The sequence below is a fragment of the Leishmania major genome, chromosome 31 (assembly GCF_000002725.2).
Source record: "Leishmania major strain Friedlin complete genome, chromosome 31".
Classification (NCBI taxonomy): Eukaryota; Euglenozoa; class Kinetoplastea; order Trypanosomatida; family Trypanosomatidae; genus Leishmania; species Leishmania major.
The window spans coordinates 813,739-826,916 of NC_007272.2; the positions used below are offsets into that span (position 1 = coordinate 813,739).

At 56.0% G+C, this 13,178-nt stretch overlaps 2 protein-coding genes across 2 annotated transcripts; both read right to left on the reverse strand.

Moving 5' to 3' along the window:
* Positions 1-2,946: 2,946 nt before the first annotated feature.
* Positions 2,947-4,173, reverse strand: LMJF_31_1750 (nucleosome assembly protein-like protein; the record flags this gene model as incomplete). The annotated part of the gene is made up of 1 exon (XM_001685109.1): positions 2,947-4,173. The coding sequence occupies one exon, from the start codon at positions 4,171-4,173 to the stop codon at positions 2,947-2,949; it is 1,227 nt and encodes a 408-aa protein (XP_001685161.1).
* A 5,820-nt stretch (positions 4,174-9,993) lies between these two features.
* LMJF_31_1760 (hypothetical protein) lies at positions 9,994-11,121 on the reverse strand (the record flags this gene model as incomplete). Its single annotated transcript, XM_001685110.1, has 1 exon — positions 9,994-11,121. The coding sequence occupies one exon, from the start codon at positions 11,119-11,121 to the stop codon at positions 9,994-9,996; it is 1,128 nt and encodes a 375-aa protein (XP_001685162.1).
* Between the last annotated feature and the right edge of the window lie 2,057 nt (positions 11,122-13,178).

Here is a 13,178-nt window from a genome sequence, read left to right on the forward strand (position 1 = left end):
CGTCTGACCCTGTTACGGCCAGAAGCGGTGCAGCATTGGCAGGGGATAGAGGGGCGGCTCGGCTCCTCCCCCACACACAAACACACAGAGTGGGGTGTGTCCCCTTCCGTCCCCAGGGCAGCACACGCGAGGGCGGGGGAGTGGAGAAGGAAATCAAGACGCACGCGCACTGAAAAAAAGTAAAGCGAGCAACAAGAGAACAGAGTTGGAAGGAGAGGGGGATCGGCCCACTAGACACGAAGGGGCGGCGGGGCGAGAGCAGACGAAATGGCACCAGTGGCCCAACACGGAGCTTGGCGACGAGAGAGGGAGATAGAATCAAGTAAAGACATGAAGAGATAAGGCAAGGTGAGTAGTGGTGGTGGTGCACATCGGTCTGCGGTGTAGACCAGAGACGGCACACGGCACCTCAAACAGACACGACGGTTCAAGAGTCGGCGGTGTGTGTGCGAGGGAGAGCGACACGTACGGAGGGGTCGAGAAACATGCCGGGATAGCCAGGAGGCCAGAAAAGCGAGACACGCGAGGCAATCACGGAAGGGGTTGCGGTGGTGATTTCAAAAACAGGCTGCGAGCCAGGCGTACTGAGGACGGGAACGGAGGCGAAAGAAAACAACCCAGAAGAAGAGAGGAGGCGTGTAGCTGAGCGAGAGTGCAAGTGAACTCTCTCCCCCCAAAAAGGTACCGGGGTAGTAGCACATGCATACATGCATATATATGCATATATATATATATATATATATATAAGACAACCCCACCCAGGAGAAGCTGCAGCCGTGCTACCGTACAGTAGAAGACGATCATGAAGAAAACAGAACGGAAAAGACAGGAGGCAAGGAGAAAACATCGTTCACCTAATTTTCGGCGCACAAACACTCACACGCCTTGGATGCCGCTGACGCTGAGGCACTACATCTGCACGGCGATCTTGCGACAAAAACCGCTGCATCAGCGTCATTGCCGGTGCTGCATGCACCGGCGCAGTGCTCATCACCGCTGTTGTTGTCTCTCGCGGTGTCACTTAGTGAGATGTGTGTTGGGAGGGGCACTGCGTGGACTTTGTGCGGTGCTGCGTAGGCAGCACAGCTATCCGTCATATCGAATTGATTCCACGAGCACGAGACGTTCGGAATCCAGTGGTGGCCGACCGGCGCGCTTGGCCGAACGATCGCGTGGCCCACAATATCTCCAGCGCCGTCTGCAGAGAAAGTTCGACTGCTCCGTTGCATAGACAATTGGGGTTGGACCTTCTCTAGTGAGCAGGCTGAGGGGCAGTTCTATCTGCATGATGCGCTGGCTATGTTGCGAGGGATGCCTTTGATATCGGTGTAGCACCGCAAATCAACACGGGTCGAAGCGGTACGAGAGACACGTGAACACCAGCACAGTGCCGCAGATCACGATGGGGACGGTGGCCCAGGTGGGGAGGCCATGATACGTAGCGCGTGGAGAGAACGTTGGGTAGGGGCTCGATCGTGGGCTGGTGAAGGTGGTGGGGCCGGTAGGCTCAAGGCAGCTCACCTCCACCACTGCAGCGAGCGCCGCAACAGACACGTCCTTGACTATCATGGCGACCGACTCTTTACGCCGGTGTAGGGCTGCTTTTAGTATGCGAGTGTCTGTCAGTGCAGGCGCACGACAGAAAATCCAGCTCCGAAGAGCTGGTGGGATAAACGATACGAAACGAACACAAAGTCTCCCCCGTACAAACGAAAAGAAACACCGAAGCCAACGGGGGATGCGAAGGGAAGGGAGGGGAAAAGAGGGATGGCGCACACGCGAAAAAAAAACGAAAGGAGTTGGAATACCAACACGCTGTACATCCCCCGCACCACTGCGCACTTTACGGTATCGTCCGGACACACACACACACACACACACAGAGTGAGAGAGACACGAGGGTTTTGGAGTTGGAGGTGGCCGGCGCTGGACGCAAAGGGGTGGGGTTGTCGAAGAGAGGGGGAGCGGGGGTAGTTGTGTACCCGCCCAGCGCGCTCAGACAGATGTACGTCTAGCAGCGAAAAAAAACCTGTAAGAAGGAGATAGAGGACGAGACGCGCGCGAATGTGCGCACATCCGGCTGTGCAGGAGCACGTGTGCGGGGCGCTGTGACTGTTGAGATGACAAGGCGGTGTATCGACCGTGGTGAGCACACGAGAGCCGCACCACTACGGAGGATGTGTGTCTGTGCCGCTGTAATGTGCAGACCCGTTCAGCTATGCTTCTGGTCCTGCAACAGTCCAGTAAGGGCGAGAGAGGGACAGAGGGAGGCATGCAGGGAGGGAGAGAAAAAGAGCCAGAAGAGAGAAAAATGAGGAGAGGCGCAGATAAGACGATAAAAGGTCTCGAGTTCAGATCTGAGTCGGTGAGGATATAGCGAGCACAATGATCATCAGAGACGGATATGAAGGTAACGCGCGGGGGGGGGGGCGGAGGAGTGGGGAGGGCGTTACTTCTTCACAGATTGGGGCCGCGAGTTTTCCGATAGCGGAGAGGGAGAGGTAGAGAAGGAGGCAGCAAGGAGTCGCTGCTGCTGCCATATTCTCACGGATACCTGTCGATTGCTTGGCCAAACACAGCTCCGCGTTTGCTTGTATGGAGGGCCTGAGTAAGAAAGAGGAGACGGTCTGCGCGGACATGTTCACGAGAGAGAGAGAGAGAGATGGGCAGAGGAGGAAAGGGGGGTACGATCAACACGCAAAGCCGCCACGTCACCCGGGCCACGTCTTCGGGGTTTATCTCACGTGAGCGTGCACACACGCGCGTGCTTATATGCGTGCGTATGTGGCGCAGGGGTTTAGTTAAGAAAACGTTGCTTGGCGCTGCACATCTTCGTGATCGCGCAGTGCCTTTAAGAAAAAGAGAAGCGAGAGTGTCATCATGAGGTTGGGGAGGGAAAGGAAAAGGGGCAAGGGAAGACCTGAGCACTATGCCTCTCTCGATTCTCTACTGCTGCTTGCACTCCTGCTGTGGAGGCTGCTGACTTGCAGCACCACCACGCCCGCCACGGCCACCAGGCGTAGCACCGCCGCCGCGCTGGCGGACGATGTTGCGGAAGTTCGCTGCACCTGCTGGCGCCTCGTCCTCGTCATCGTCCTCGTCCTCTTCATCGCTGTCGCTCTCCTCGTCCTCCTCGTCCTCCTCGTCCTCACCGTTTCCAAAGCCGTACTGCTCGCGGAGTTCCTTGCCAGTCTCTACCACAGCTTCGCCAGTGTAGTAGAAGATGGCGCGCGGCACCACCGCCTGCGTCAGCGCCGTCCCGACCTCGACGTCCATCTCCATCTCTTGCTCGAGGAAGTCCTCATCGTCGCCATCCTCGTCATCATCACTGTCCGGGTTGGGCGGGGAGAAGAAGTTGAAGAAGGACTCGCACGGCTCTTCGCGCTCTACAACACGCATCTGGCCGCTCTTCTTGTTGCGCTGCTTCTTCTGCTTGACTGTCACGGTCAGGTTCTTCTTGGAGGACTTCCAGTTGATGTCGCAGCCAACCACATCTGTGATGCGTGGCTCGCCGTGGTCCTCGTCGTACTCGGTGTGGTACGCCTTCGTGAGCGTCTCGTTTGTGAAGTACTCGTTGGGGGAGAAGTGGAAGATGAGACGGTCGCCCTTCTCCGGGTCACCATCGACAAACCCGCGCTCGATGTCAGTAAGGTGCCTGAGGGCGTCACGGTCCTTCTCCGTAATCATGCTGTTCACGGCCTCCGAGTTGCTCATGGCGGTCAACCAAAACGCCGGGATGCCGCCGGACGGGCTCGCCGCCGCCTTCACCAGTGCGCTGTTCTGCTTCTCATCCACCGGATCGACAAACTTCACACACTTTTTCGCGGGCGCAGCATCCTCCTTCTTATCCGGCTCGGTGGGCGCCGCCGTGCAACCAATGCGCTGCATCTCCTCCTCCGTGATGTCGCGTGCACCCGTGACTATTTCCTTGCGAACAGCGAAGAGCTTCTGGTTCTCTGCGGCGCATTCGTTGGCCAGCGCCACAATCTCGGCACGCAGGCGCTGGCGCACCTCGTAGTACTCCTTCAGTAGCCCCTGCAGCGCGTACACGCGGCGGCGCTCCGCGACGGTCATCTCCGTCATGACGGCAACCATGTCCACCTCACTGCTGCTCGCCTCCGAGGCATCACTGGCGGTTCGCGCCATCGGGTCCACGTGCACCTGAGATGGCATCGTTACCGGTGCTGAGGTGATGGGTAGGAGGCTTGGGTAGTCAAGGAAAAGGGAAAGCTGAAGCGCACAGATAAGCGATGCTGAGCGGGTAGGATGAAGGGGGAAATCAAGAGAAGAAAAACAGAGCCGCAGACGAGAGAGAGAGAGAGGAGGGGGGCCGCACGCGCACAAACGCAGTGGGATGGGAGGTTCAAGAGAATGGAGAGAGGTGAGCGGGTAAGAATGGTGGTGTTGGTGGTGTGTGCGTATGTGTGTGTGGTATGTGTGTGTGTGTGGGGGGGGACAGATACGATGAGGGACATAGGCAAACCAGCTTTGGGCTGTGCGTGCAAGCAAAGAAGTATGCGGGCATGATTCGAATTGCACCACCACTGCACCGGCAGTTGCGCATGTCCCACCAGTATGCATTGGGAGGCCTTTTCGGATGGTCCGGCATGTTTCGCACCGACGGGGCAAGGTGTGTGTGTGTGGGGGGGGGTGGAGGTGAGCAAGCGTGCACACGCACTTTGTGTCATTCACCTCCCCCTCCCTTCGAGCACAGGGCCAAGTTAGGCAACACATCAGCTTACGCGAAGCTACGTGGCCCTGCTGTGATGGTGACCGCGCCGAATAAGCGGCGGAGTGGTGGCGCGCTCGCTGTTTGGCAAACCATCATATTCTCCGCGCGAAGGGGGAGCACCTCCGATCCTTTTTCTACCTTTGTGTTCATTACACCGCAGGCGCACGTGCCCGGTACCGTCGGGGGTTCGCCCATACGCGAGCGAGCGTAAGAAGCAGGGAAGGGAAAAACGGCTGCCGGGCAGCGAAGGTGAGAAGGAGGAGAGAGTGTGTGTGTGTGTGCACAAGACGGTATACAGCCGACTCACGTGCGCGTCCGCATTGGGGGGCCATACCAGGAGGAAGATGGTCATGCACCAGAAGGGGGAAGAGAGAGGGAGGGTCAAGAATGAGCACAACACAGCGGCACAACATGAGATTAGGGACGAGGTGGAAACACTTGCATCTCAACAAAAAAAGATGCATGCATTTAAGTATATACACGAGAAGAGCGCTCTACACACCCACGCGCATAGGGGGAAAACGCAGACAAATCAAAGGACTCGGGACGAGGGGGGGGGAGAAGCAGCAGCGAATCACGGGATCATCTAGACACCTACTAAAGATATATGTAGAGAGAGGGAGAGAGAGAGAAAGCATGGAATAGGCGAGGAAGGGTTTGGGGCGGAGAGGGGGAGGGAGAGGGAAGGGAAGTTGATCAAGATACACAGCATAGGGGCGTAACACAAAAAAAGCAAGCAAGCACGACAAAGCAGACACACACACACACATCAATGAGAGAGAGAGATCACAGCAACGCTGTCGACTCGCTGCCGATGCACGCACACATGCAGCTCAACGGGGACACCTAGCGGCGGGTGGGGAGGGAGGGCCAAAGAAGAAAATAGGAGAAATACACCGATGAGATGTCCCTGAGGTATCATGTATGTGCAGGCAGGCAACTTCGTACCCTTTGCAAAGTCAATGCAGGCAAGAAATGAAGGGGAAAAGAGGGGGCAACAGCACCGCAACAACCGGCAGAGACTACAAGGGAAAAGTCCCTTGTGAGGACCAGGTAAGAGGGAGAGAGAATGGGGGGCAAGGGAAAAGGGGTAGAAGGTGATCACTCTGTTGAGGGGCTCCATCACCATCCACTAGTCTGTGATGGGCGACCTCACAAACCTGTTAGACGTCGCCAGGTAGGGGGAGGGGGACTGGCTTCGGTGCTGTGCCCCTACGGAATCGCTGTTTGTCCTTTCGATGCCTTCTACCAAAGCGCAGGGTCCCCTCTTCCCTACCCACCATCGTCTCTTGTCCGGGGGCTGACGTGGTGGGGGTTGGCCGGGGTGGCGCTGACTGGAGCTCGCACACGAGGTGGTAAAACCAGTTGCCATCCTCCCCGGCAGGAGAGAGACGAAAGAGAGCCGCTAAGCACACGCGCACACGCCCGCACGTCGTTGCCAGCAGCCGCCCGGGAGAAACAGCGGAGGCGCCCCCTACAGGAGGGCACACCGCTTTCGCAATGGGAAGGCGAGGATTCAAAAACGATCAAGCGCCGTGGCTCAAGTGTGGGAGATGAGCTGGACAGAAGACATGCCTGCACCAATATTAATAGCTGACCAGCTCTCTGGGCACTATCCCGGCGACACAAGCGTTTTTCTCAGTGCGATCTCATCGCACGAGCTGCATGAGAGGAGGAAAAGAGGGAGGACAGGAGAAGCGATAGCCACCACCATTCAACATTCTTGGGTACATCTATACCGTAATGCGTCGGCCTTCATGCACACATTGCAGACAGCGGCATCCGAGAGGGAGGGAAAGGCAGAGGGAAAGTGAGACTAATGCGGGACGCCGCAGGGATGTAGAGGGTGTGTGCTGCGAAGAAGAAAGAGAAAAGGCAGAAGTGACGCACAGACTGCGCGAAGGCAGCCATGCGAGGACTTTCCGATATACTGTATTCGAACACAAAATAGATAGATCACACAGACCCCCCCCCCTTACATACACATGCACAAGCATACAAAGAGATAAAGGAGAGCATCAACTGAAATGAAGATGAACCACTCAAGCAGGAGGGAAAAGAAAAGGAGCAGGCGCTACCGTCCTCATGCACGTGTATGGGCGTACCGAGGAAGGTGGGGGAGAAAATATAGAGGGGGCGGGGGTGAGGGAGGGGTGCAGAGGTAGTGAGGCAGCTGTGTTGCCCCTGTGCAACACAGCTCACCGTGGGTTCACTCGAAAAGACACAGTTGCGCGGTTACGCATGGATGCTTGTGTGCGCGTGACGCAAGAGTGTGCGTGGGTTTTCAGCATTTCGCCCTGCTCGACCACCCTCCACCCACCACCGCCCTACCATGGTCGCACACCTCAGATCCACACCTACACTTACACGGCCAAGTGCTCTTAACTACAGCCGTTATTGGGACGAGCAGGGCGGAGGTCAAGTAGAGAGAAAAGGAAAACATGAAGATCAACACATAGAAGGAAGAGTAGCTGTGAAGCAACGCCACAGACACACACAAGCATTCCGCGCCGAGAACTAAAGGCGAAAGGAAAGGAAGACGCCGCACGTGTACGGGGCATAAGCATAGTCATTCATGTCGCACACCCCTCCACCTCCATCAAAGGCGGCGACGAGGCGACTGCTACACTGTCGAGTGAGAACGACAGCGTGGCGTGAAAAGCACCGGGAATCGGAAGAGAGGGAATTACCAGATGCGGTGGGCTCCTCTGCTGTGTCACTCGTCTCACTTCAGTTTTCTCTCTCCGAGGTTCTAAAATGTGCCACGGAAACCAACAGGTGATGAGAGGTGCCACAACGCAACCCCAGCGCTGCGGCCGTACAAGGGGGTGGGGTGTACAGTTTCAGAAGGAGAATGAGAAACAGACGAGGGGCAGGGGCGGCAACCAACAGCAGCCGCGGACGCCTTGGAGCATTCGAAAAAGAGACACGAGATGAGTGCGGACTCAGGGAGGACCATCCCACATACAATAAGAGGCAAAGGGAAAAGAGAAGGACGCCACACCGTGAGCCACCCTCGATCGACAGGTAAGCGCGAGCAACGAAAAAGAAAACGAGGCAATGGAGGAGGAGGGGGAGGGGGACACACGGTGTACAACACGCCGATAGATGTGCGCGTAGCACACACAATAACGAAAAAAAAAACAAAGCAGACAAAGACAACGACGACCGACGACAACAAACCCCCCAAAGAAACACACAATCAGATATGGACAAGAGCAGGAGAGCGGTGAAAAAAGGGGGCCTTTTTTCGATTCTTCCGCCCACCACCACCCATGCTTTTCCCTATATGTACACATATATATATATATATATATACATATATGTGTGTGTGTGCTGTATTATTACTGCACATGCACGTAGAGCCCTCTGATGATCACGGAAGGGAGGGGGGAGGGAGGGAGGGGCTGTACATGAGGAATGAGATGCAAGCTATAAGGCAGACGAGCATACATAGCATAGAAACAACTCCCCCTCCACACACACAAAGACAGAGAGAGAGAGAGGATGGGCCGTGGCAGACGCCACTACAATAAGTGGAAGAGGCCTGAGGGCCCCCATCATTCCTGAGTATGTGAGGGCTATATATCGAGACAGACAGGGAGATGGAGAGTGAGAATGGGCCTGCGGGGCGTATGCATACGCACGCGTGCTAGCTGTCCCAAACGACACTGCAAACAGTAACGGCAACAACGAAAAACGAAAAAAAAACAGTATCCTTATGTGTGAGCATGTCTTTCTCGGCTTGTTCTCACGATCCCTTCTAGTCCACAGCACGGGCGCGAGCGTGCATGTGTGTCGCCCAGGTTTCGTGTGAAGCTCTCCATTTTGTGGACACCCAGCATTCCTCTTCTCTGCGCCCACCAGCGCTGAGAAGACCGTGAGAACAGAACAGAAAACTCCACTTGAGCCATGACAGAGAAGAGCCCGGCATCTGCTCAAAGACAGAAGCGAGAAAAGCATAAGAGTCACAAATTTAGTCATTAGTGACGGAGGGTGCGTGGGGAGGGGTGAGCGACGCATGTGAGCTTGCGTATGTGTGCGCACCTTCGTACGATATCCTCATATGCCATTACTTTGCATCCGTCTCGTCCGCCGCTCTTTGTGTGTGTGTGTGTGCGAGAACCTCCGCTTCTTCACCAGCGTGAGAAAGTGAGAGAGTTACACCGAGGCCATTGAGCGAGGCAGCACATTTGCCTCCATCGACCCAACATTGGGCAGGCGTGCGGTCGGGCCGGGCACGCCGAGGCCATGCCAACAGGAATAGAGCGCGCCTTTCCTACAGCACAGTATAGATGCGCGCATATGCCTGTGTTTGTGTACGGGCGAGAGTGCGGGGCCGCCTGCCCTTCCAGCTTCCGGTTGCTCCGGATGGGGACATGAAGGGGGTCGTGTGGGTGCGGCTTACTCTGTAGACACGGCCAGTGGAAAGAACGAGAGAGAGAAGGGGCCACAAGGTCACGGCGGCCCATTCGCAGCCGCAACGGAAACGAGAAGGAACACTCACAGGCAGAGCAAAGAACGCGCCTCCGCTGGTCAACGAAAAGAGAGGCCCCAGCGCGTCCCCCCGACATCGTCGCACCGCTGTGCACCGAGAAAAGTGTGCATGCGATGCACACAAAGAAGAGCTGAGTGGTTCGCCCTCCGCATGGACCGGTGCACTCACTCGCTGGCGTGGGACGGAGGAGAGGAGGGCGAAGCGTGAGTGCGCAGCACTCCCCGTCCAAGGAGCGCCTTCACGATAGTATACATAGATGTACAGATGTAGGTGAGGGTGGAGGAGGGGGGGGGGTGCACACCAGAAAACGGAAACAGAGAAACCAAAAACAAAAAGCCGACATGAAAAAGCAAGTAAAGCACAGCAGAAGATTACGAGCACAGAGAGGGAGCATGGAAGGCAAGGCAGAAATCAGAGGTGGCGATGGGACAGGATCAGAGGCGAGGACCGATCAAGGCATCAGACGATCACAGTCGAATAGGACTGGGAGAACACAACGAGAGAAAGAGGGAGGGAGGGAGGGAGAGCGAGATAAGATAGGGGAAGGGCGCGTTTACAGGAAGACACGTTCCTTTCCGATTCGTCCCTCCACCTCCTTCTTGCGACACACAAAAAACAAAACAGCAACAAAATACATCAAGGGATGCACTCGATACATAGACACCACGAGTTGTGAAAACGCGCAAGGACGAACACGGGCGTGGGCACTCGCTCTGTCCTTTGTAGGGAGCATGCGTATGAGTGTCTGTGCCTGTGAGTGCACTCATATGTACGGGACAGGCTGGCCATAGACCTCTTCAGACAGCGTGCGCCGGTGAAGCAGCGCCGCGCGGCGGTCGGCGCGCTGCTCAGCCGTCAGCAGTAGGGGGTCTTGCGCAAGATCTTGGTATGTGAAAGGCACCCCGGGATGCGGGAAGGTGACAGTTGGCGCCGTAGTGGGCGACAACACCTTTTTGGAGGTGGCCTTTCCCTTCTTGTACTTCGGGATACTCTCGCCGCTGTGGCTCTCCGACAGCTCGTCTAGCGTCATGGTAGCCTGCACGACAGAGGGGACTACCACTCCGGTCGGAACCGCGTTGATGCGCTTCTGCAGGACGCTCATGCGGTACTGGAAGACACTGCGGATGTACTCAGCTTGGGGGATGGCGCGCGTGCAGAGGCCAGCCACGATGTTCGCTACATCGGCTCGCACAGCCGGCGCGGCGACAGTTGCAACGGTGGGACTCGCCTTTTCCATCTGTTCCCAATCGCTATCGTTCAGAATATTAGACACCAGCTCATTCATCCTCACCAGAACCGGTGCGTGAGGGCTGCCGCGCTGCTTGCGCAGGTACTCACGCTGCTGCATGCGCATTGCATTCACCTCTTTTGTGGTCCAGGTAAAGTTGAACACGTCGCCGCGTGGAGGGTCGACCTTGGTACTCGCTTTACGGTCGGCGCTCACAGAGCCATCCGCATTCGTCGCTGCCAGCTCATTGTCGCTGCAGCTGGCGAGGAAGTCTGCTCGCCGAACCAGCGAGCGCCGAGCCTCGTCCGCCTGGCGGTAGAAGCGATGTATCGGCGGCGGAAGCACAACCACCTCCTTGGCTGCACGCTCTGCCATGAACGGGACCATGATGCTGCTGCGGCACAAGAAGCGGTGGATAGCTGACATAGTGAAGACAGGGGAGGGCTGAGAGACAGCGCGGGTGCTACCCGTCACCGGTGTCGTGGCCGCTGATGATTTTGCAAGAGTGCACAACGTCGCCATCGGCGCCTGCGGGGCGGGGGTAGTGTGCGTGGCAGATGACGTAGTGGTCGGCCACTCCTGATCGATCTTTACCGGGGATGTCAGCGTGCTCGGGCACGTAACGACCTCGGACGCCCCGGTGGAGGGGACGGCGCCCGCCATTTGTGAGAGCGAGAGAGTGGGCGGAAAAGAGAAGGTAGGGTCGGCGAGCTGGGCGCGTGGGTGGGGACGAGAGGCGAAGAGTAGAGAGGTGTGCCACAATTCATGCGTGTCTATGTGTGCTGCTGTGTCCTGAAGACATTCGACACGTGAAATGGACACAGCGGGAGCGCGTGAGTGAGTGGGCGCAAGACACAAGAGGCAAGAGAAGGAAAGCACAGGAAAGTGTTTGCAGCAGTAGCAGAGAAGGCACAAAACGGCAAGACGCGGCCGACTGCAAAAGAGAAGGATGGATGGATACACGGACGCATGGATGCACGCACGCACGCACGCGTCTGCGAGCGCGTGCGTGTGCGCGTGGTTTTATCACTCGCGTCTGCCGTTTATGTATTCCTGACAAGAGACGTGTAGTCATGGCTTAGAAGAGAAGCTGTAAGGAGAGACAGTAGCAACGGAAGAAATCATCGTTCGTGGCGGTGATGTGATGAGGGGAGGGGGGCTTCGAGAGGAGGAGAGCGGGAGGGGGGCTGTAGTGCGTGGGGTGAGGCCAAGACCACTTGCCAGTCTCTGCGTGGCGCGCTTTCACACCGATCTCTCCCTCCCCCACAAGCGTCTCTAAGTGTTTGCATAAGGGTCGACGACTTTAGATGTACCTGAAGGAGATGAGCACGTCGAGAAAAGGTTCTCGCACGTTTTATGGGGAAATGTAGGCAAAAACGGCGCGTAAAACACCGGAGAAGAAACGAAGTAAAAGAGAAATAGGCCAAGCTACGGTATCACAGGCACACACATACACAGAGACACACAGACACACGCACCCAGACATGGACAGGCATCGACAGACAGACATGCACACGCACCCAACACAGAGGACACCGGCACAAACGAAAAACAACTACAAAAAAGAACGCTAATGAAGAGAGAATGAGGGTGAGTTTAGCGTTACAGAATGCACTAGTGCGAGGAAGGAAGAAGCCATATCTGTATATATATATATGCATATACAAGTGCGCGTATGCCAACATCCACACAGAAAAGATGGAGGACAACGCAATGGTAGAGATTGGCAAGAGAGGCTTCGGCTAAGGTGACGGTGGTGCTTGTGTGTCACTCGTGTGTGAACAGCACACACACACACATATATACATATATATATATATACACACCCATGCATACATATACACGTACGAGAGGGAGAATAAGAGACGAGGAGCGAACAACAACAAAAAACACCAACGATGAAAGAGATGACATACACATACATGGAAACGAAAATGCTAACATGAAAAACAAAAAATACTCGCAAAAAAACAAAAAATAGGCAGCCCAAGCGTGGAAGCATCCAAGAAAAGAAACACACGCAATGCGCACACAAATGCAAGCAGCTGTGGGTGCAGACGCACACCACAGGTGCCCTAACGCTGGAAAAAATAAGAAATAAACATGGAGACACCGGTGGAAAACCCTGTGCGTGTGTGCACCTGGGAGGGGGCGAGGGGGAGGGGGGAGTACATTGGACACCATCGAATGGATGGGTGGAAGATGGAAATCTCCAAGAGAGAGAGAGAGAGCACAGCTCTCAGACTCGTTCGCCTGCTCGCTCTCTCTTTCTCTCCCTCTGCCACGCGTGCCCAGGGACAGGCGCCCATTTACACGCATGAAGGCGAAGACTGCAAAACGAGAGGAAACACGCAGACGAGGGAGCATGCACAGACATATATATATATATATATATTTGTCGCCGAAGAGATCGGGGAAAGCACACATACACACGCACGCACCCCCAAACGAGAAAAGAGCCAATCTCCAGGTGCCGTCACCTGCTGTATACACGCATAAAACAGGCGCCTGCACATCAGCATCTGCTCTCGTACGTGTGCGTCTACACCGGTGCGTTTTTATGTTCGCCATCGCTCATGGAAATGCGCGTCACAAAGAAAGGCGGCGGGAGTACAAAATAAAAAGGGGAGGAGGGGGAGGGGGAGTCGAACGAAGAGTAGGAGAGAGTGAGACAGCTACAGTTGCTTGCCACACACACAGACACACACACACACACACAC